Source organism: Syngnathus scovelli, chromosome 5 (genome assembly GCF_024217435.2).
Source record: "Syngnathus scovelli strain Florida chromosome 5, RoL_Ssco_1.2, whole genome shotgun sequence".
Classification (NCBI taxonomy): domain Eukaryota; kingdom Metazoa; phylum Chordata; class Actinopteri; order Syngnathiformes; family Syngnathidae; genus Syngnathus; species Syngnathus scovelli.
The window spans coordinates 12,884,982-12,903,936 of NC_090851.1; the positions used below are offsets into that span (position 1 = coordinate 12,884,982).

General features: G+C 40.6%; 1 protein-coding gene across 4 annotated transcripts; it reads right to left on the bottom strand.

Annotated features, from left to right (window-relative positions):
* Nucleotides 1–34: 34 nt before the first annotated feature.
* On the bottom strand, nt 35–7,911 carry scoca (short coiled-coil protein a). Of its 4 annotated transcripts, none has more exons than XM_049720164.2 (5): nt 4,512–4,669; nt 2,950–3,003; nt 2,271–2,342; nt 2,118–2,198; nt 35–1,405 (listed from the first exon to the last, which is right to left on the bottom strand). In XM_049720164.2, coding segments are annotated over exons 2-5 (297 nt in total). In that variant the 5' UTR covers nt 2,951–3,003; nt 4,512–4,669; the 3' UTR covers nt 35–1,262. The 4 variants fall into 4 exon arrangements, with proteins under 4 accessions (XP_049576121.1, XP_049576120.1, XP_049576118.1 ...); XM_049720163.1 differs by having other exon boundaries at nt 2,950–2,993; nt 4,512–4,661; XM_049720161.1 differs by lacking the exons at nt 2,950–3,003; nt 4,512–4,669 and adding an exon at nt 7,729–7,911.
* Nucleotides 7,912–18,955: the final 11,044 nt, after the last annotated feature.

The window sequence follows — 18,955 nt, forward strand, 5'->3', positions numbered from 1 at the left end:
TTAAGATGTCACTGGGGACACAATAAATCCAGAATGAGCATAAAACTTTTTATTAAAAACAATGCTCCAAAGTAACAGTGCGCAGGGTATCTTTTCACATAAGATGGATCCTGGAGTGTATTGTATAGTCTAAAATATTTTTAAACAACCTAAACATATCAAAATAATTATAATAAATTACAACTTTTCCATTTTTGAGAGCATTTTCATCAACTATTATGACATGCATTACTACTTTTACAATCAAATGAACATTTACCGAGGGCATTAAATTTTGCTGCTACGTCTATTTTGGAAGAGGGACGTGCCCTTCCTTTTGCAGTTCAGTTTGGAGAACAGCATTACATTTCCGGTCCTACGCTCCCCCACAATAGATCGATAGCACTTAAATGCACTAAACTGCTTTCAAGTAAAAAGCAACTGATCTCTGCTCGCGTCTGGCGAGCCGGGATGTCTTAACTCATCCAGATCAACGCTTTTTCGTCAAGCAACCTGCAGCAAATCATGTTTTTAGTATGACTGGCAAAGCAAGTTATAATTCATTATAGATATGATTCGCTAACAGGGGCTAAAGATGTACATGCCATTTTAATACATTTTACAGGAAGACTGTTCTGCTTGGCAGTGGTGAAAACATGACAGTCATGCAATGTGGAGTCATGATGACTTGATGAGAAAAACAAAGACATTAAAGTCACAACATTAATAATTAAAGCCTGGGTTTCATCAGCCTGCTTACATGTTGAAGGCTGAATCAGGTAGTTGGGATCACATTGTCTTAAAACAGAAAATCAGGTTGCTAACAATGACACCAGCTTATGACCTCAGACAGTAAAGTGACTCATGAACCTTTAATGGACTAATTCGATCAGTCATGTGGCACCCCTCCCTCATCTGTAGTATGGAGAGCAACCAGATAATCTGCTCATGTCTGGGGAGTTGCATGTAAAATATTAATGTGAATGTTAATTCAAATGTACTTAAACTCTACAGTTAGCTGCAATCATTTGCACCCATTCACAATTTACGTACACATGTATTTTTTACATGGAGCCTACCTGTTTGCTTTGCACACGCAAATGAGGGCCCCACACATCCACCAACAATTTTGCTGCAATAATAATTGGGAACAAGTGCCACATGACAGATTAAAAGTGAATTAGCAGTCAGAGCAAGCAGAACAGGTGACCAACATTTTTAATTCGTGCCCAGGTCTGAGGGAGCCCGTGGCCCGGCTCCTTTATGCGGTTCCTTGGCTCAACTCACTTGCGTTTGCTCTTGGTGTCCGTTGTCTGAAAGACGCTGGACGCAGACATGAGGTTCTCGATGTACTGACCGAGTACCTGGTTCTCTGACTTCAACTTCAAGTTTTCCTCTTTGACCGCGTCCACCCGTGCTGAAAGGTCTGCAACAAACAGCTAAGTTGTTCAGTTTTGTTATTTGAAGTGTGAATTAAACTGGTGGTCCTTGGCTTTAATCGGTACCCAAGAATTATATCTCACCTAAAAAAAAAAAAAAAACGGTGATCCTTGCTGTACTGTAGAGCTTTCATTAACAATTGAATACATTGAGCTAAATCTCACATGTATATTACATTTTTGGGGTAAACAGATTGATTACCTTAATCATTTCATTGATGGCAAATTGGTTTGGTCGATATCCTCCAAATTGCTTGGCCCTTAAGCAAGGAAACTAACCCTGTGGCCTCTAAGCAGATTTTAGAGAGGATTGATGTCAGGGCTTTGAGAATGTAAACCGCAACCTTAATTTCTTCGTGTACTTTGCATCATTTTCGTCCAAGAAAACCTAATCGACCGTCAGACTGAATAACAATTCAGATTTCCAAAATTGATTCGCAAGGGCCCGTTTTTATTAACGTTTCTATTTGACTGATTTTTAATTCAGTTAAGGATTTTTACGCAGTACCTTTTGACTTTTTACTGTCAATTATTAATTTGCACATTAAAGAATTGAAGACGTAAGCTACTGATGGTCATAAGAGCAGCCGGTGTGATAAGCCGTGATTTAGATCCTATGATCTAATTAGTTGACTAATTGGGACTACTGGTGGCGAATAAATTCATTTCATTTGCAGCAGCCCGAGTTGGTTATGTTACCTTCCAGCGTATGCTGAAGTTCTAACACTTGATTTATTAGCCTCGTCTTCTCCTCCATCTCCACCTGGTTCTCCAAGTCCCCTGAAAGAAAATCGAGTAGTATCACCTCCACTCAACAAATGATTGGTTCTTGGATATTATGAGTACACATACCATCTATATCGCAGTTCATGATGAAGAGATCGGTCTCTGGCTTAGTATACAGGGCTGCAGCTCTGCTGTCCACTGTAGCAGAATGACAAGACACGCTTAAGTAGGGATGGGGATCAAGCCGTTGTTGGTGAAAACTGTTTCCCGGTAATTCCATTCCTAGGGAATCCTTTGGTTGATTGCCTGACAAATGCGCTTATCGAGTCCCTGTATTCAAATTAATCATGATAGTTTCGAAGCATACATTTTTGTGTCGACCAATTTTTGGGGACAACTTAGGTCGTCTTAGTCTCTAACTGCGTCCAAATTCACAGGCTGTGTCCTCCTAAGGCTGTTTTTTTAAAATTTGTGGAATGACGAATAGTCACATATTGAAATTAGGTTTCGGGTTAATGTATCGACATTTAAAAACATGCCATTTAGCCAGCAGTAGCTTAGAAATGTTCAGATTCATTGCATGGGTAACACTTAAGTGGTTTTGATTCACTCATTTCTTTTCACTCAAGACACAATGATGTGTGACGGAGGCTTCGTAGCAGACTTTCGTGACGCCCACATTGCTGCATTCTCTACTACAGCAATGCATTTAACACTGCTTGACACGCCCACTCGCCCAAGCTGTCGGAAACAAAGATGAAAAAGCTCATATGCATGTGTTCAGTGTTTCCGGTGGAGCATTTACTTTGAAGTTCCAGACACAAGTCGTCGCTAGACCAATCAGGGCGTCTTCGGGTGGCTCCACGTATTAAACGTCATAGAAGAGGATAGGAAAGCGTAGAAGAAGAGAGAGGGGCAAAATGAAGGCTGTGAAGGTCACATTTTCATAGCCTTAACTCACGGCCCATCACCACAGAGGCCAGATTCGAGGGCGAAGTTTGGCTATATCATGCGATACTGGAGACGGTTTCGTTTTCGCCAAAACAACGCATTTACAATCATTTGAATGATAAGCGATTGATAAAGTTGAATTTTCTGTCAAGTGGTGGAAATACGAATGTGGTGTTTTTCATACATTGAACAATATAGTAGAATATTGTAGAAGGTCCTGTCTGAAGCTAGAGTTTTTTTTTATTAATATTATGTTGCGCTCAAAGAATCTATAAGGGACATCCTCTTGTGATGTTCTTGTTGATCTGATTTATCCAAGGAGAGATGCATGTTCCTGCACATGGTTCTACACTAAAACTCCTAAATATGTCTTGATTTAGTAGTAGAAACCACTAAAAATTATTGCTTGAAATTACTATAATAACAATCAGTCCCATTTCTTCTCAAGGGTTCTCATTTTTCCCCAGTTGTTTCCCCCCTAGCGCTCCTGGGAGTTGAGATTAGGGGATGTCCTTAATATTTGCCAACTGTGGCCATGTGAACCCCTTTAAAACATTTCCGTCAGTAAGGGCTATATAAATAATTTTGACTTGACTTGGATGCAAACGAACCAGGTGTTCATTCATTGTATGTGTATTTAATAAAATTTAAAAACAATGTATTGCTTGTGATTAAATTTCCAATTGGCCAATTTGATTTGCAGTGTACATCTATCTTGGTTTTCTTTTGTTTTAATGATTTTACATGCAGTTCAGAAACTGAGAAACACTTGCATGGGTGCATTGGTTATACGATGGAAGGTTCCACTTTAAGCAGATGCCGCACCCTGTTAGTTGCTTCATCTGACCCTCGGTTTTCTGGTCAGGTTCATATTCAAATAACAACTGTAATGTACTTTTTAAACGTATTCCTTCACTCATTATCGGTCAATAATCAAGTTACAATGTAGCAATTTGAGCTCGGCTTGTGTGAAGCAGCGTATTCAATTACGAGCAACTCCATCAAGTAACACATTAAGCCCGAGCCTCTAGTGCATATTATATATACTTCAGAATCATTTAGGCTTTAGTATAAAGACTGTGTCTAACCAAAGCAAATTCCACCAATTTAGCTTGTAGGCCGTTGTTTACGTTGTTTAGCTTTGCTAGCTAACTGTCTTTTTCCGGTCAACTACGAACACCCATTGATGAAACTACACTTTACGGTTTCAGTAACAACAAATCAAAAGCGTAGATGTTCAAACACACGGAACGTCTTACGAATGTATTTGTACTACCGCCCTATTAATTTCTTTTGGCCACCGGGACGCGGCTAACATTAGATGCTAAATTGGGCAGCTAAATGCTGTTGCTGTATTACATTCAAAACCGCGGGGGTAAACAGCATATAAAAACGATTTATCGTCTTCCCACTCACCGAAATCAAGACTGTATGCTCTCCGAAACACGGAGTGTCGTTGTAAACACGAACAGACAAACTAGCACACACACACACACACTCACACACAGTGATTCACGATGACGCCACTGATGAGGATTCCTCACCTCCGCATATGTGTGCCGACAGCGACCGACAGGAGGCGCTAATATCCACCCATCCACCAATTTAAGGTTGTACGTATATACAGTGATCCCTCGCTACTTTGCGTTTCGTTTATCGCGGCTTCACTACATCGCGGATTTTTTTTCCAAATTAAAAAAACATTTAAAAGTCAAAATAAAACTTCTAAATTGAGGAAACGTGTGTCTAACCTTTAGGACAATGTAGTATTGCTCCAAATGTTCGTTTACATTCCTTTAGAAGTCCGTTTTCGCGTGTTAGCACGATTGCGAATTAGCATCTTTCCGCCAACTCGTTAGCCTGCCCAGTACTTCTTGTTGGTGACCGTAGTTCGCGGATTTCACTTCTCACGGGTGGTTTTTGGAACCAATTATCCGCGATAAACGAGGGATTACTGTATCTCCACATTGGAGTTCTTAATAGTTCTTAAAACGTTGTCAGCAATTGCCCCCATTACTGTATATTTTTTGTCTTCATGAGACAATTCAGTGCACTACAAAAGAGAACTTGGACACACTCGTAGGACAGCTACACAGTACTTGGAGGCCAAATTGTGCACTAGTTGAAAACCTAATTAATAACTTTATGGGGCAGTGTGGCTCATTGGTAGAGTGGCCAATTAATAACATTATGGGGCAAATGGGGCAGTGTGGATCATTGGTAGAGTGGTCAGCACTTTGATTCCTGGTAGTGAACTCCCAGTTGCTCCTGATGCTGCATCATCAGTAGGTGAATGAGGAATTAAGTGTGAAGTGCTTTGAAGGCCTTAAAGTGCTAGAGACATCCCTTTTTTTTTTTTCAATCAGAACGGAATTTGATAGAATGTATAAAGTGAACACATTTGCCGCATTGGATATTAAAAATGGACACCGATTACTAAGAATAAAGCTGAAATGAAATGCCAGTTTATCGATCGGGTCCCGCACGAAGCCAAACTGGCGGCGCCATTACTGTGACGTCACAAGTTGTACATCTGGATGTCAACAAACCCAAACAACATGGCAGATGATAGCGACAGCTCCGTTTCTAGCGGCAATATTAGCGTCATTTTATCCGATTCAGAAACCTCTTTTGACGCAGAATATGATGAATCTAGCAGTTCACTTGGGCTGAGCTGAGCACATTTTCTGAATTGTGCCCCTCCCGTCACTCGGGTTAGGTTGGCATAGTAAAAAGTAAAAAGTGCTCTTGGGGGCTTTAGAGTGCCGTGTTGATCTCGGCACAAGAAGACATGACCACCTGCAACGTTTGGTTTAGGTTTTATAAGCATTTTTAATTTTATTGCTTAAATCGCATTTTCTCGACGAGCTGAGCACGTTTTCTGAATTGTGCCTCTCCCGTCACTGTGGTTAGGTTGGCATAGTAAAAAGAGTAGAGTGCCGAGTTGACCATTGCGCACGGAGAAATGAACATCTGCAGCGTTTGGTTTAGGTTTTAGGCGCATTTTTAATTTTATTTCTTAAATCGCATTTTTTCGACGAGCTGAGCACGTTTTCTGAATTGTGCCCCTCCCGTCACGCTTCGACATACTTTTCAAAGTCAAAGTCTCAAAGTCTCCTTTATTGTCAATTCCTCCGCATGTCAAGACACACAAAGAGATCGAAATTACGTTTCTCACTATCCCAGGGTGACAAGACAGCGTTCACAACGCACATACAAGTAAACAACACAGGAAAAATAAAACAAGATGAACAATAAGAGTGATAGCACGCTAGCCGCTCCCGATGCACAGCAGAGTCCGGAAAGATGACAGTCAACCAGGCCACTGTGAACACGAGCACACAGCAGGCACGCACTGTCCGGTTCGTGGATCCTATCAGGCGAACTCAACCCATCTTGTCGTCCCGCGAAAGAACGTACGCCAGGATAATGGAAGGCACGGCTAGGCGAGCTGGGTTGGCCGCAAACCTGGCCCGACGTCTCCGCGCTGGCCCCTCTTCTCTTTTTGTTTACATTCACTGAAGCTAAACGCGTACAACTTGAGACGTCATGAGACGTCACTTCCGGCTGGCGGCTCGGTGCAGTCAAACTCGTCTGTGCGGCAAATTTAAATTATATTTTTCAGAGCAACAGCTTCCTTTTCGTTGTTTCGAGCGTCAATTTATATTTATAAGCCCATAAGCTAACTAAAACCGATTTATACATATACCGGTGTCTCTAGCCCTTTAACAGAAGGTGGAAAAGTGTGATACAAGTGATAGACAGTTTTCCGTTACAAAATTCTACTAGTTACATCTTGCTAGCACGTAGATTTCAACCACTGACTCACTAATAATGTGACCAAACTCTAAAAACAGGTGAATTATGACGTTTGCAAATTAAACCCATCTGCACTGTGAAGTCAGATGAGGTTGCCAGCAGGTGACAGTCGAGGTCAAAATGTCCACCCCCTGAGATGGATAAAAACAGGTCGATATTTCTGCTCGATTCATAATGCACAAATGCAAAATTAATCAGAATACCTTGCTTACACTACTGGGGGCACCTAGAAAATTTTTTACTTGACTTCAACTTTGAAGTATGATTGATTATACAATCTTCACAGAATTACAGTATGTACGTACTATGTCTATGTTAGAATTTCGTTTTACAGACGGTTGTATGAAGTGAACATCGGGAGAACTAAGGTGCTGCCACAGGCAGTCTTGTATATGTAGTTCTTCATTCAGCATCCAACAAATTAGTTCAATATGAAATAGTTTACAAACTGTGCACAGACAAGCAAAAGTGTGGTTTATGGCTTCTCTCTTATGTTAAACACTGAAGGAGGGAATATTTTCCTTAGGGGTAGTGGTCAAAATGGGAAAAGGAATTGATTAATCGTTTTTGGTATTTCATACCAGGAACTAAGCAATTCAACTTTGGAAGAAACTATAGTACATACCACAGTTGTGGCTTTTTCCAATGATTAGTATCTGGTTTTAGCAGATAGCAAGATTTGCCACAGAAAATAATGAATGAATGTAATCAACAGGTTTGCTTAAGTTTGTTGATACATACGCGTTGGTGAATTTTAAGATGAGAATGTGAACTTTCTTTTCATGTTTTCAAAGGAATGCTTGTAAGGCTTTACCTGGGTCGTCTGCCAGCGAGATGTTGGTAAAAGTCTCATCTTCCTCCTCCAAGTTGGCCTCCATGATCTCCCTTTCCTTCTTCTCCTTTACCGTAGTGTTTTTTCCTATTTTTGCCTTTGAAATATTTGCCCTACCTCCACACTCACCTGCTGCCTGAATCATTTACAACGTCATGACTACTTACCATACCTGACTGGTGGCTCAAGTTACAAGAGTTGTCATGGGAAATGATCACTATGGCAACAAGCGCACGTAAGAGGTGAAAAAACAAAAAAGTCCTTCCTTGCACACAGGTCAAAGTTTCAGTACCAGTAACACCTCATAAATGGTTTTATAAAAACAAAATGATGCACACACTGCAGTAACACATTAACTTGAATTGTCACCGAGGCACACCTTACTGTCATGTGTCATAAACCAGTTTCTTGATGCTGTTTAAAATATGCTATTGGGTTAACTCAGGTATGGGCAAACTACGGCCCACGGGCCACATCCGGCCCACGGGACCGTTTAATCCGGCCCGCCAACCCTAAATAAATTGTATTAAACTTTTTTTTTTCCCCCCGGTCATTTTGCCTGCAATGACTGCGTTTCCCCAGTAGATGGGAAACCACTCGCCTGCGCATTTACTACCGGAAGCCGTGTCAGAAAGCTCGGTGCACACTCACAAGTGCGTGTACGTACTCACTAGTACGGAAATGGCGCACTCTCGCTCTATTTGTCTCAGTGCCGAATTTAGAGCGTGGGCTGTGACGACAGCATTCTTGTAATTTGCGCGCCGAGCTTTCGGATACAGTTTTACGCTAAAGCCACCCACAAACCTTCCCCTGGAATCCTTCCATTAAAATGAGTCGCCCAAGGAAAAGCAAGATGGACATTGAGTGCCGAGTGTTTAAAAAGAGTGGCCAATTTGGCTCGACGTACGCGACGTGACGTTCAGCCACATGAACATCAACATCAACCCGTCACAGATCTAGGTAAACGGACCAACACCTCGGATCTCTCCTGTAATTGCCACAACGGATTTTACTCCAGACTATGACACACTAGCAAAAAAAGGGAGACCAACAACACTGTTCCCACTGAAAATGAAGGGGAGGCTTTTAAGTTTGTTGTAAAAAAATGCATTTTGAATATGAGCTGTACAAATAGCAGGGATTGAAACTTAGCGACCATTCTCATTTTCAAACAATGCAGGATGCTCAAGGACATTGATGCACCACCTGTTTGTGACTAATCTTAACCTGTAAAGTTCTTAAGGCTTACTTTAAGGAAGTGTTTCCCGTTTCCTCACCTCTGTTACCAGGTGTTTGTGAGTTAAAACTCTGCTCTGATTTTCAGATACCCCTCACCGTGTTGCCGTTTTGAGTACTTTATTTGGATGTATGCTTTCACCGATTCTTCAAGATGATATATTTGGTCAGAATGTTTGCCGTTTGATGTGATCTCATAAGATAAACATACATCTTTCATTAATCTGACCTGCAGGCACTGAAGTGATGGAGACTGTTATTCATAATAACAGTGTCATATTTTATGAGAATCACTGATAGCAGTTTTTTAGGGATGTTTTTTTTTTTTTTAATGCTGTTAATAAATGCATTTGTTTTCAAAAAACTTTTTTTGAATATCCATGCGTTACTACCTACTAAAGGCCCAAATCTTTTATGCAATGACCTTTACAGGTCGTTTATATTACTTCACACAAACACTACATCCAACTGCTCCTGGTTCGGCCCCCCGGTCAAAATTTAGAACCCAATTCGGCCCGCAAGTAAAAAAGTTTGCCCACCCCTGGGTTAACTGGTTTGTCAGCCCTGTTTTGGAGGACTGCCTCAACCCGGTTGAGCCGAAAGGCATTCAGAAGACACGAAAGGGGGGGAATCTGTGGTGTTAGACTGCACTCTAGTGGTTAATGATGAACACAGCAAAACAGCAACAACAGGCTTGACTATAAAATTTGGGATTCATGTGAGAGCAACGACAGCGTCCATTGGAAAGGCACCATCACTATATCATTTTCTGGAACCCTAGCAAAATCAGAAAAGTTGCCTAATTTTAAAATGAAGTCTAAAATGTGTCATAAGACGGTCAGATCTGTGCCGCTTGATGACGTCACGTCATATGATTGGCTGGAAGTACGGTGACGTTTAAGATTGTGGTTGGTCTGTTTTGAACAAATGCATTGGAATTCAAACACGGACGAATTCTGCGAAGAAAATTATTATTACGAGGGGTTTCCGAGATTACTTCGAGCAGAGCGGAGAAGGTGCTCCTCGCCCAGCCCCAAAAAACAAAATTTGAATATCGCTTGTCTATCTTGCGTTGGTTGCTAAATATTTGCCATTCTTCAAGCCTACTCATTTTTAAGTCATAGCTGGCTCTTAGTCGTGTTTTGTTTCACAACTTGTTATTAGAACTCACAATAAAAGGTTAGATAAAGGCTCGTTTCTACTTTTTCAATTTCCCATTTTCAAACGACGAAATTGCTCCTTCTCGTTCATTAGAAAGAACAACACTGACTTCTAGCGGGCAAAGGAAGACCTTTCCGCACCTACGTGATTGACACCTGTATGGAGGTAGATTGGGGTCAAATGTTTTGTACTTGAAAAAACAAAACTTGTACTTGAAAAATTAAAACTTGAAACTGAAAATAATCGTGGTGAACTTGAAACTTGAAAAATTTAAAAATGTATTCAAAATAAAAATACTTATATGAAAAGTTTTTTCGAACTGAAAATACTTTTGCTTCGATTTGGTAAATTTTTTAATAAACTATTTTCAGGTTTCAAGTTTTGAGGGCTTTTTTTCAGTTGCATGTTTTATATTTTCAGATTCACATCTCTTTTTTCAGGTTCAACTCTTGTTTTTTCAGATTCAGACCTTTTTTTTTTTCCAGGTTCAAATCTTTTTTTCCAGTTTCACACTTTTGACCTGAATCTGGTGTGGGTGGCGTGGTACTAGCTGCATGGTCACGAGTGAGAGCTGAACAAGACTGCTTGGAACCACCCCCAGAGACAGCGGCTTCAGGGAGCGCAGGAACGAAAGCAAATGAAACTCAGTACTTACATACGCCATATTCATGATATTGGCAGCTTTAGAATTGATGCCTGTGACAAACTTATACTTTAAACCCCGTTTTAGACAGCACTGAGCACCAAATGCAGTACAAGAGTGATAAAATATGCCCCATTTCGCAGTTCAACAGCCATCACTTTGACATGAACACGAAGATTGAGAATTGAACCGACCGCCCACAAGTTTGGAGTCTATCGCTCTACGCCCGAGCCACACTGGGAAAGAGGTAAAGCTCATGAGGAATCACCATTGACCAGAAACGGTTGATGGCAAGGAATTGAATACGGAAGGGGGGTACTTATTTTCACGGGTTGTCTTCGCTTGGGGAGGGGGCAACCTATTCAAATTTGCTACACTTGGTGAAACCCTTGGAAAAAAATGAAAAACTTGGTGAACCATACATCAACTGACTTTTTCTGTGTCTTCCTTTTGACCCCAATCTACCTCCATAGACCTGTTGCCGTACCCGAATGTCCACCCTTATCCACCAACTCCTCAATCACTATTGTCCCACCTAAAAGTAATTAATCCCCAAATCTGCTTGCCAGCTCACGACTTATCTCCTCGTCGCATATCAGGCGTCCATCGTACGTGCCATGACAAATTGGCACATTCAAATCTCCGATTATTCATTGTAAATAAAAATATTTTTATTTTGAAGTGTATTTCTTTCCTTTGTTCCACACCTTATCAATTAAATAAATGGAATTATGTTGAGGGTGTACAGTGACTGCACCGCATGGTTTTGTATTTGTACTTGCACCGTGTTGTTTTCCTGCTCGCAGCGTATATATTCAACTATATTCAACTTTTGAGAGAACATTGATTGTCACTACTTTTCCAGGTGTAGGCCTATTATGGGTCATTTTAAGTGCCCTACATTTATTCTCGTTTGCTTTTACTTTTATTTGAAAATATCTTCAAGTACCTGTATCAGAGGGTGTAACAGTTAGCTTACACGACGGACAGGAAAGAACAAAGAAAGGCCTGCTGCATCAGGATCTTTGGTGTTTTATTTTGAATATTTTATTTTATTTAAGTTTTTATATCAATGAATATTTATTGTGAACTGTTCTACAGTATACTATATATATATATACTATGTATGCATACTATATATATATATATATATATATATATATATATATATATATATATATATATATATATATATATATATATATATATATATATATATATATATATATATATATACTATAGGGTAGAGGTTTGAGGGTGGTGTATATGGAAGATAAAGGAAACTGTGATTCTTGTTTTAGTAATAATGCCATCCTCTAACACAAGAAATGCATATTTTTTTACGCCTTATTTCGCAACGTGTTGTGTTGATGTAGACATTTGCTCACTCAAATACCCATTTAAAGCTCAGATTCGAAAGTCATTGCCTTCCACTGGATGGTTGATTCCACACTGCCGCTAAGTATAATATGGACAAGAACAAGTACGATACAGACTGAAGAATGAGGTCCAGCCAATTTGCAAAACCTAATCTTGTAGAAAATCTGTGGAGGCAGCAAAAACTTCAGAATGACAAGCAACAATCTTAAAGCCAAGTGTTTTTTGTTTAGGATTTGGAAAGGATTCGCAAAGAGGAATGGACTACCCTCCTGAGATGTGTGTAGTCCTGGACCTCTGCGCTGCTATTAAGAGTTATATTACCAACTATTAAGTTATGTTCTGCTTGAGCTTTAGTTTCCTCTGTCAAACAGTGTTTTTTCTACTTTATTTTTTCTTTAATTATTTCTCACCGTGTGCCTTGCCAACATGCGTGGCTATATTTGGCTAAAGAAATGTGTCCTGCTCCAGTAAAAATACGTTCCGGGCTTTGCGGGCAACCAGGAAAGGCTACACTGTTCGTTTATGATCTTCACCACACATGCCCCCAACTCCCTCCTCCCCTCTTCCCCTCTCCACAATCTACCTCTCTCTGTTATATCTCATCTAATTTACTCAATGTTCTGGGGGGCACGCACACTTTATTTAAAATACAAAGCAACAAAATAACTCAGTTGTTTCACTTGAGCGTTACTATCATTACTTCTGAGTGCCAGTAATCGAAAGACCTATTGCAGAGACAGCTTGACCTGCGTCGGCATCCAAACCAAAACATGCTGACATCACTCCAGCTATTATTACAAGGCATAGAAAGGAATGCAGAGAGTAGACATTTTAGATGTTTCTGTGTATTTTTTTCCCACCATGCCAATCTACGGTACTATTGCTCATCAAACTACACGATGAAAATATGAATATATTTAAAAATATATAGTAACTGCCTTTGACAAACACAAAGTTGTGCAAATTATTAATGTTATTTATTGAGACATTCTAATTCTATTTAAGAGCGAGCAAAGGTTAGCACATTTGTGTGGAGTTTTTACATTTGCGTTGTGGCTTTTTGATGAGTACCTAAGCTTCCTTCCTCTCACTTACATCGATGTTGACTGGTGATGAATTTTGCTGGAGAGATTGCAACAATTTATCTCCTCTGACCATGCACAGAATTTCCCCCTAAACAGAAAGCAGTCTGACAACAGACAGGAGCCCAGTTGTTAAATTTTACACAACATACACGTTAGAACTAGAAAATCGAAGGCTCGCTTGCTGTCGCGTGATGTTATTTCCAGATACATAACCATAACAACCAGGTAACATTTGCACAACTTGAGCAAAGAGGGAAACCTGTTCTGCATGGGGGAATTGTTAGTGTTTGTAAAAATATCACAGACATAATTCACTATTCTCCTTCCATTTTGATACTGCAGGCCGAAATGTTCAAATTCTTCCTCCAAATTCGAAACATCACTGTCAACTACTGTTGGATTTCTGAGTTTGTATTTACCATATGCAAGGCCCACATTGCTTTGTGTGCGACAGACCTAAGGCTCGAGATGCACAAATCAATCTGAAGTATAGAACATAGCTTGTCAAGGTTCTCCTGCTTCCCCCACACTCCAAAATCATGTAGTGTATGACAGTAATTCTCAAAATATAATGATAATTGAAAGAATCTCTGCCCAAGGGTTAATACAATGACTTTCAAAAATATTATTTTCATTAACACTTAGACCTGTAGTAGGTTCTAGGCTTTGCAGGCCATTAGGTGGTACATTTTTTTTTTGGATGGTATATTTCAATTGAAACTTTCTGTTGCACAATAAGTGAAATACATACGTATATATATATATATATTTTTTTACAGTATCATTATTTGACTTTATCACATTACTTTCGATTACCACCATCTACAGTAATGCATTTAAAGCAGTGGTTCTTAACCTTGTTGGAGGTACCGAACCCCACTAGTTTCATATGCGCCTTCACTGTTAGTAAATTTTTTTTTTTTTTTAAATTCAAGACATAGATGTTTTTTACTAATGCACAAAATGAGGTGTGCATGAACATCACCTTGTTCAAAGAACAAAACCAACACAATGCATGAACTCGCAACAAATTACATACTGGCAAATCAGAAGCTACACGATAAAACAGGTTTGTTCGGACCTCCTCAGTGGGGGCTCTGTCGAACCCCTGAGACCAACTCACCGAACCCCTAGGGTTCGATCGAACCCAGGTTAAGAACCACTGATTTAAAGGTACATTTTGTCAAATCTAGTGTCATTTAGTGGTGAACTAATATAATGCATTAACCTTGTATTCAAAGCAGTATATTTTCAAGCACGTGCACTACTAAGTCAACGCTACAAGACGTGACTTTCCATTGCAATCAACTCCTCGAGTGCAAGTCGGGATGTACAGTAGTATAAACCGAGTCAGGAACCTCGAATTGGCTTCAACCCCAAACAAAAATTGATAGACAGGGTCTTATATATTATTAGAATAAGACAGAATCATAATTATTTATTACCCCACCCCCAAAATATAATTCTTTTTAGATAACCCCTGCCCTCATGGCTGCTTCCCTGCAATTCTGCCTTCACTCCTCCACAATGATGCCCCAATGACACTGGGGGTGGAAAAAAATCTTTTTGTTTCCATTGGATTTACTTAATTTGTGCGTACTTTGTTTGTGCATGATTAGATATATATATAGCCGTCCGTCCTTCCACCTACCTACCCGCCTGCCTATCTATCTATCTATCTATCTATCTATCTATCTATCTATCTATCTATCTATCTATCTATCTATCTATCTATCTATCTATCTATCTATCTATCTATCTATCTATCTATCTATCTATCTATCTATCTATCTATCTATCTATCTATCTATCAATCGATCTATCTATCATATTATATCATATTCAATATTTTTGGGAAAATAGTAGAAAATTACATAAGTTGACCACGTTTTAATCACGCGCAACCAAAGTTTATCAGTATGTCCAAAAAACAGTACCTTCAACAAGCTACGAATACACTATTTGAGTTTTGTACAGCTGAAATTTCTGTGCTTGATTATTATTATTATTATTATTATTTTGTCATTGGTTCATCAACTGTTCCAGATTGATGCCTGGCTTTAATCAGTTTAATGTTGTTGTTTAAAACTATTTTATTATGCTTTCATGTCTTTATTTTTTTTTCTCTTTTACTAATGCTTTAAATATTTTATGTAATGAACTTTGAATCGTCTTGTCAATGAAACAAATAAACTTGCATTGCACTGTGATCATGCTAATTGGTGTGATTCCCAAATAGAGTTCTATTGGTGTGCTGTGAGATCACCTGGTGCAACATGGGAATTCATGCAATTTCACTTGCTTTGAAAATTATTCGCCACAATTAATGCAGTCTTGTTCATCTATGCCAGCAACGTATAGTGGCAGGCAGAACAATGCTATTCCTCTCGATGGCAGAAAGTACAATAAGCCTGTGTCCATTTCCAACAGTTTTGTGTTCAACTGACAAAAAGAAATTGCGAGTAAATTAAGACAAGTTCCTCGCTATATCAATGTGTATTTATTTACTGCTTGCTTGTTGATGTGCTCTGCGATTTTACGTACAATACGTGCCTTGGTTCATAAAGCGTTGATAAAGCCACTAACACAATCAAGGGCCCGCGGACACAGCATTCAAAGCACTTTACCAAGATGCAAATTCACTTTTTTTGGAAATATATAAATGAGTTTGACCAAATATGTCTGCCAGAAGACATGCAACCCTCTGGAGGGCTGCAGATCCTCAATGGATGAATGGATAAATGGGCCATTTTTTTTCCTCATTCAACTCTGTGGCAGTTGCAATGAATGAGTGAGTAAATGTGTGCGCGTGTGTGAAATAATCAGCCTTTTCACAAAAATTTACATATTTGTAAAGGAAAAGGTATGTTGTTTCTAATTTAAAAAGCATATGCATAATTAGCAAATTTAGCCAGGATCTTTTGTGATCATGATACACAACTGTTGTCGTTTTTGTTGTTATCCATAATATTCTGCGGAAAGAACAAACACAAGACAGAAAGGTCCAGAGAGAGCTTTAAAGTTCTTTACAAATTTAACTGATTAAATCAGATTTACAAGCACATTAAATTTCCATGATTACGGGAAAGCATTTAAGTGATGTTTTATTGTCATCTTCTTAATAATCCTTACCACAAGTTCTAATTGATTTTATTTACAGAATATGATAGATTTGTTTTTTTAAGTATTTTTTTTTATGTTGACTTTTGTCTTTTCGACACAAGTCAACATGACCAGGTGACAACAGAAAATATGGCTACATGCATGCAGTTCCATGCAAATTTTATTGTAGTAGGAATTAAATTGTAAATAATTTCCAACATTATCTATTGTCAAATGTTTGTGCTTTCAAAATAAAACATGTACATTGTATTTTCTAGCACAAATGATTCATAGCAAAAAAAGTTACTGGTCATACATATGACCATCCATTTTATATACCAATTTTCCTGTTCGGGAGTTGCAATGATTTGGTGCCTGTCCCAGATGACTTCAGGTAAAAGGCGGATTACACCCTGGACTGATGGCTATTTATTTGCAGGGCACAGAGACAAACAACCTCTCACATTCACAAGCATGTTTTTGTAATGTGTAATGGAAAAACAGAAAAAGGAAAAAAGCACGAGGCAGAACATGCCAACTCCATACAGGAACGCAGGAGCTGAGATTAAAACCTTGAACCTCAGAAGTGTGAGATAACCACTTGTTATTAGTCGACTAGCATCATGAATGGATTGTATTTCTCCACACAGCAAGATTCAAGATTCAAGAGTTTTTTTATTCGCCATGTTTGAGCGTGCCAAACAAGGAATTTGACTTTGGTAAATCACAGCCTCTGTTCAACATTTAGGTGACTAACAACACTCAGGACATGTGAAAAATGAAAGATATTCTCAAACATCCCCTGATTTTAAACTGATCTTAAACTCCCAAGAGGGCAAGGAAAAACTCAAAACTCCAGCTAGGGGAAATGAGAAACCTTGAGAAGAGACCACAGATGGGAGGGTCCTTCTTCTAGGATGACCAGGCTGCAATGGATGCAGAGAGGACACATAGTACAAACAGTGTAGACAAAAAAGGTGTGGAAAGCGGGACGTTATTGCACAGTAATGACTCTGAGACTCTAAGAGTGGTGTGAGTTCATCAGAGCGACAGCCTGGGGGAAGAAGCTGTCTCTGTGTCTGCGTCTGCTGGTTTTAGTGTACAGAGCTCTATAACGGCGTCCGGAGGAGAGTAGTTCAAACAGGCTGCAACCTGGGTGCGAAGGGTCTGTTGAGATGTTACTTGCACGTTTCCTGGTCCTGGACAGGTACAAGTCTTGGATAGATGGGAGGTTGATTCCAATTATCTTTTCTGCAGTCCTTATTGTCCGTTGCAGTCTGTGCTTGTCTTGTTTGGAGGCCGATCCAAACCAGACAGTGATGGAGGTGCAGAGGACAGACTGGATGATGGCAGTGTAGAAGGTCTTCAGCAGCTCCGGCGGCAGGTTGAACTTCTTGAGCTGTCTCAGGAAGTACAGCCTCTGCTGGGCCTTCTTCCGGACAGAGTCTATGTGGCCGGTCCATTTCAGGTCCCGAGAGATTGTGGTTCCCAGGAACTTGAAGGTGTCTGATGAGAGAATAGTATTACTGCGGATAGTGAGGGGTGAAAGTGGTGAAGGGCCTTGCCTGAAGTCCACTGTCATCTCCACGGTCTTGAGCGGGTTCAGGTCCAGGTGGTTTTGGCTGCACCAGTGGACCAGCCGCTCCACCTCCTGTCTGTACGCAGTCTCATCACCGTTCTGGATCAGTCCGATGAGAGTGGTGTCGTCTGCATACTTCAGGAGCTTCACAGAAGAGTCACTTGTGGAGAAATCGTTGGTTTAGAGGGAGAAGAGCAGTGGGGAGAGGACGCACCCCTGAGGGGCTCCAGTATTGGAGGTCAGGGTGTCAGATGTGATGCTCCCCAGCCTCACACGCTGTCTCCTGTTGGTCAGGAAGCTGGTGATCCACTGACAGGTGGAGGCAGGCACCGCGAGCTGGATGAGCTTCTGTTGGAGGATGTCAGGAGCGATGGTGTTGAACGCCGAGCTGAAGTCCACAAACAGGATCCTGGCGTACTTTCCTGGGGTGTCCAGGTGTTGCAGGATGTAGTGCAGTCCCATGTTGACCGCATCATCCACCGACCTGTTTGCCCGGTAGGCAAACTGGAGGGGGTCCAGCAGGGGGCCCGTGACATCCTTCAGGTGGTTCAGCACTAACCTCTCGAAAGATTTCATGACCACAGATGTCAGTGCAACAGGTCTATAGTCATTCAGACCTGTGATGGCGGGCTTCTTGGCCACTGGAACGATGGTGGAGCTCTTGAAGCATGAGGGCACCTCACACAGCTCCAGGGAACGGTTGAAGATCCGTGCAAAGGTGGGCGCCAGCTGCTCAGCGCAGACTCTCAAGCAGGAAGGTGACACGCCGTCTGGGCCCGGTGCCTTCCTGATCTTTTGTCTCCGGAACATCTGGCGCACTTCCTCCTCGCGGATCTGGAGTGCGGGCGCGGCCTCAGCAAGAGAGAGAGTCGGTGACCACGGTGATGGAGGTGTGGACAGAGCAGTTGTGGGGGGAGGTGAGTATGTAGATTGTGCTGCAGGAGGTCCCGTTGTGTGGGAGGACCGATCAAACCTGCAGTAGAACCTGTTTAGCTGGTTAGCGAGCCTTGGGCTCTCCACAGG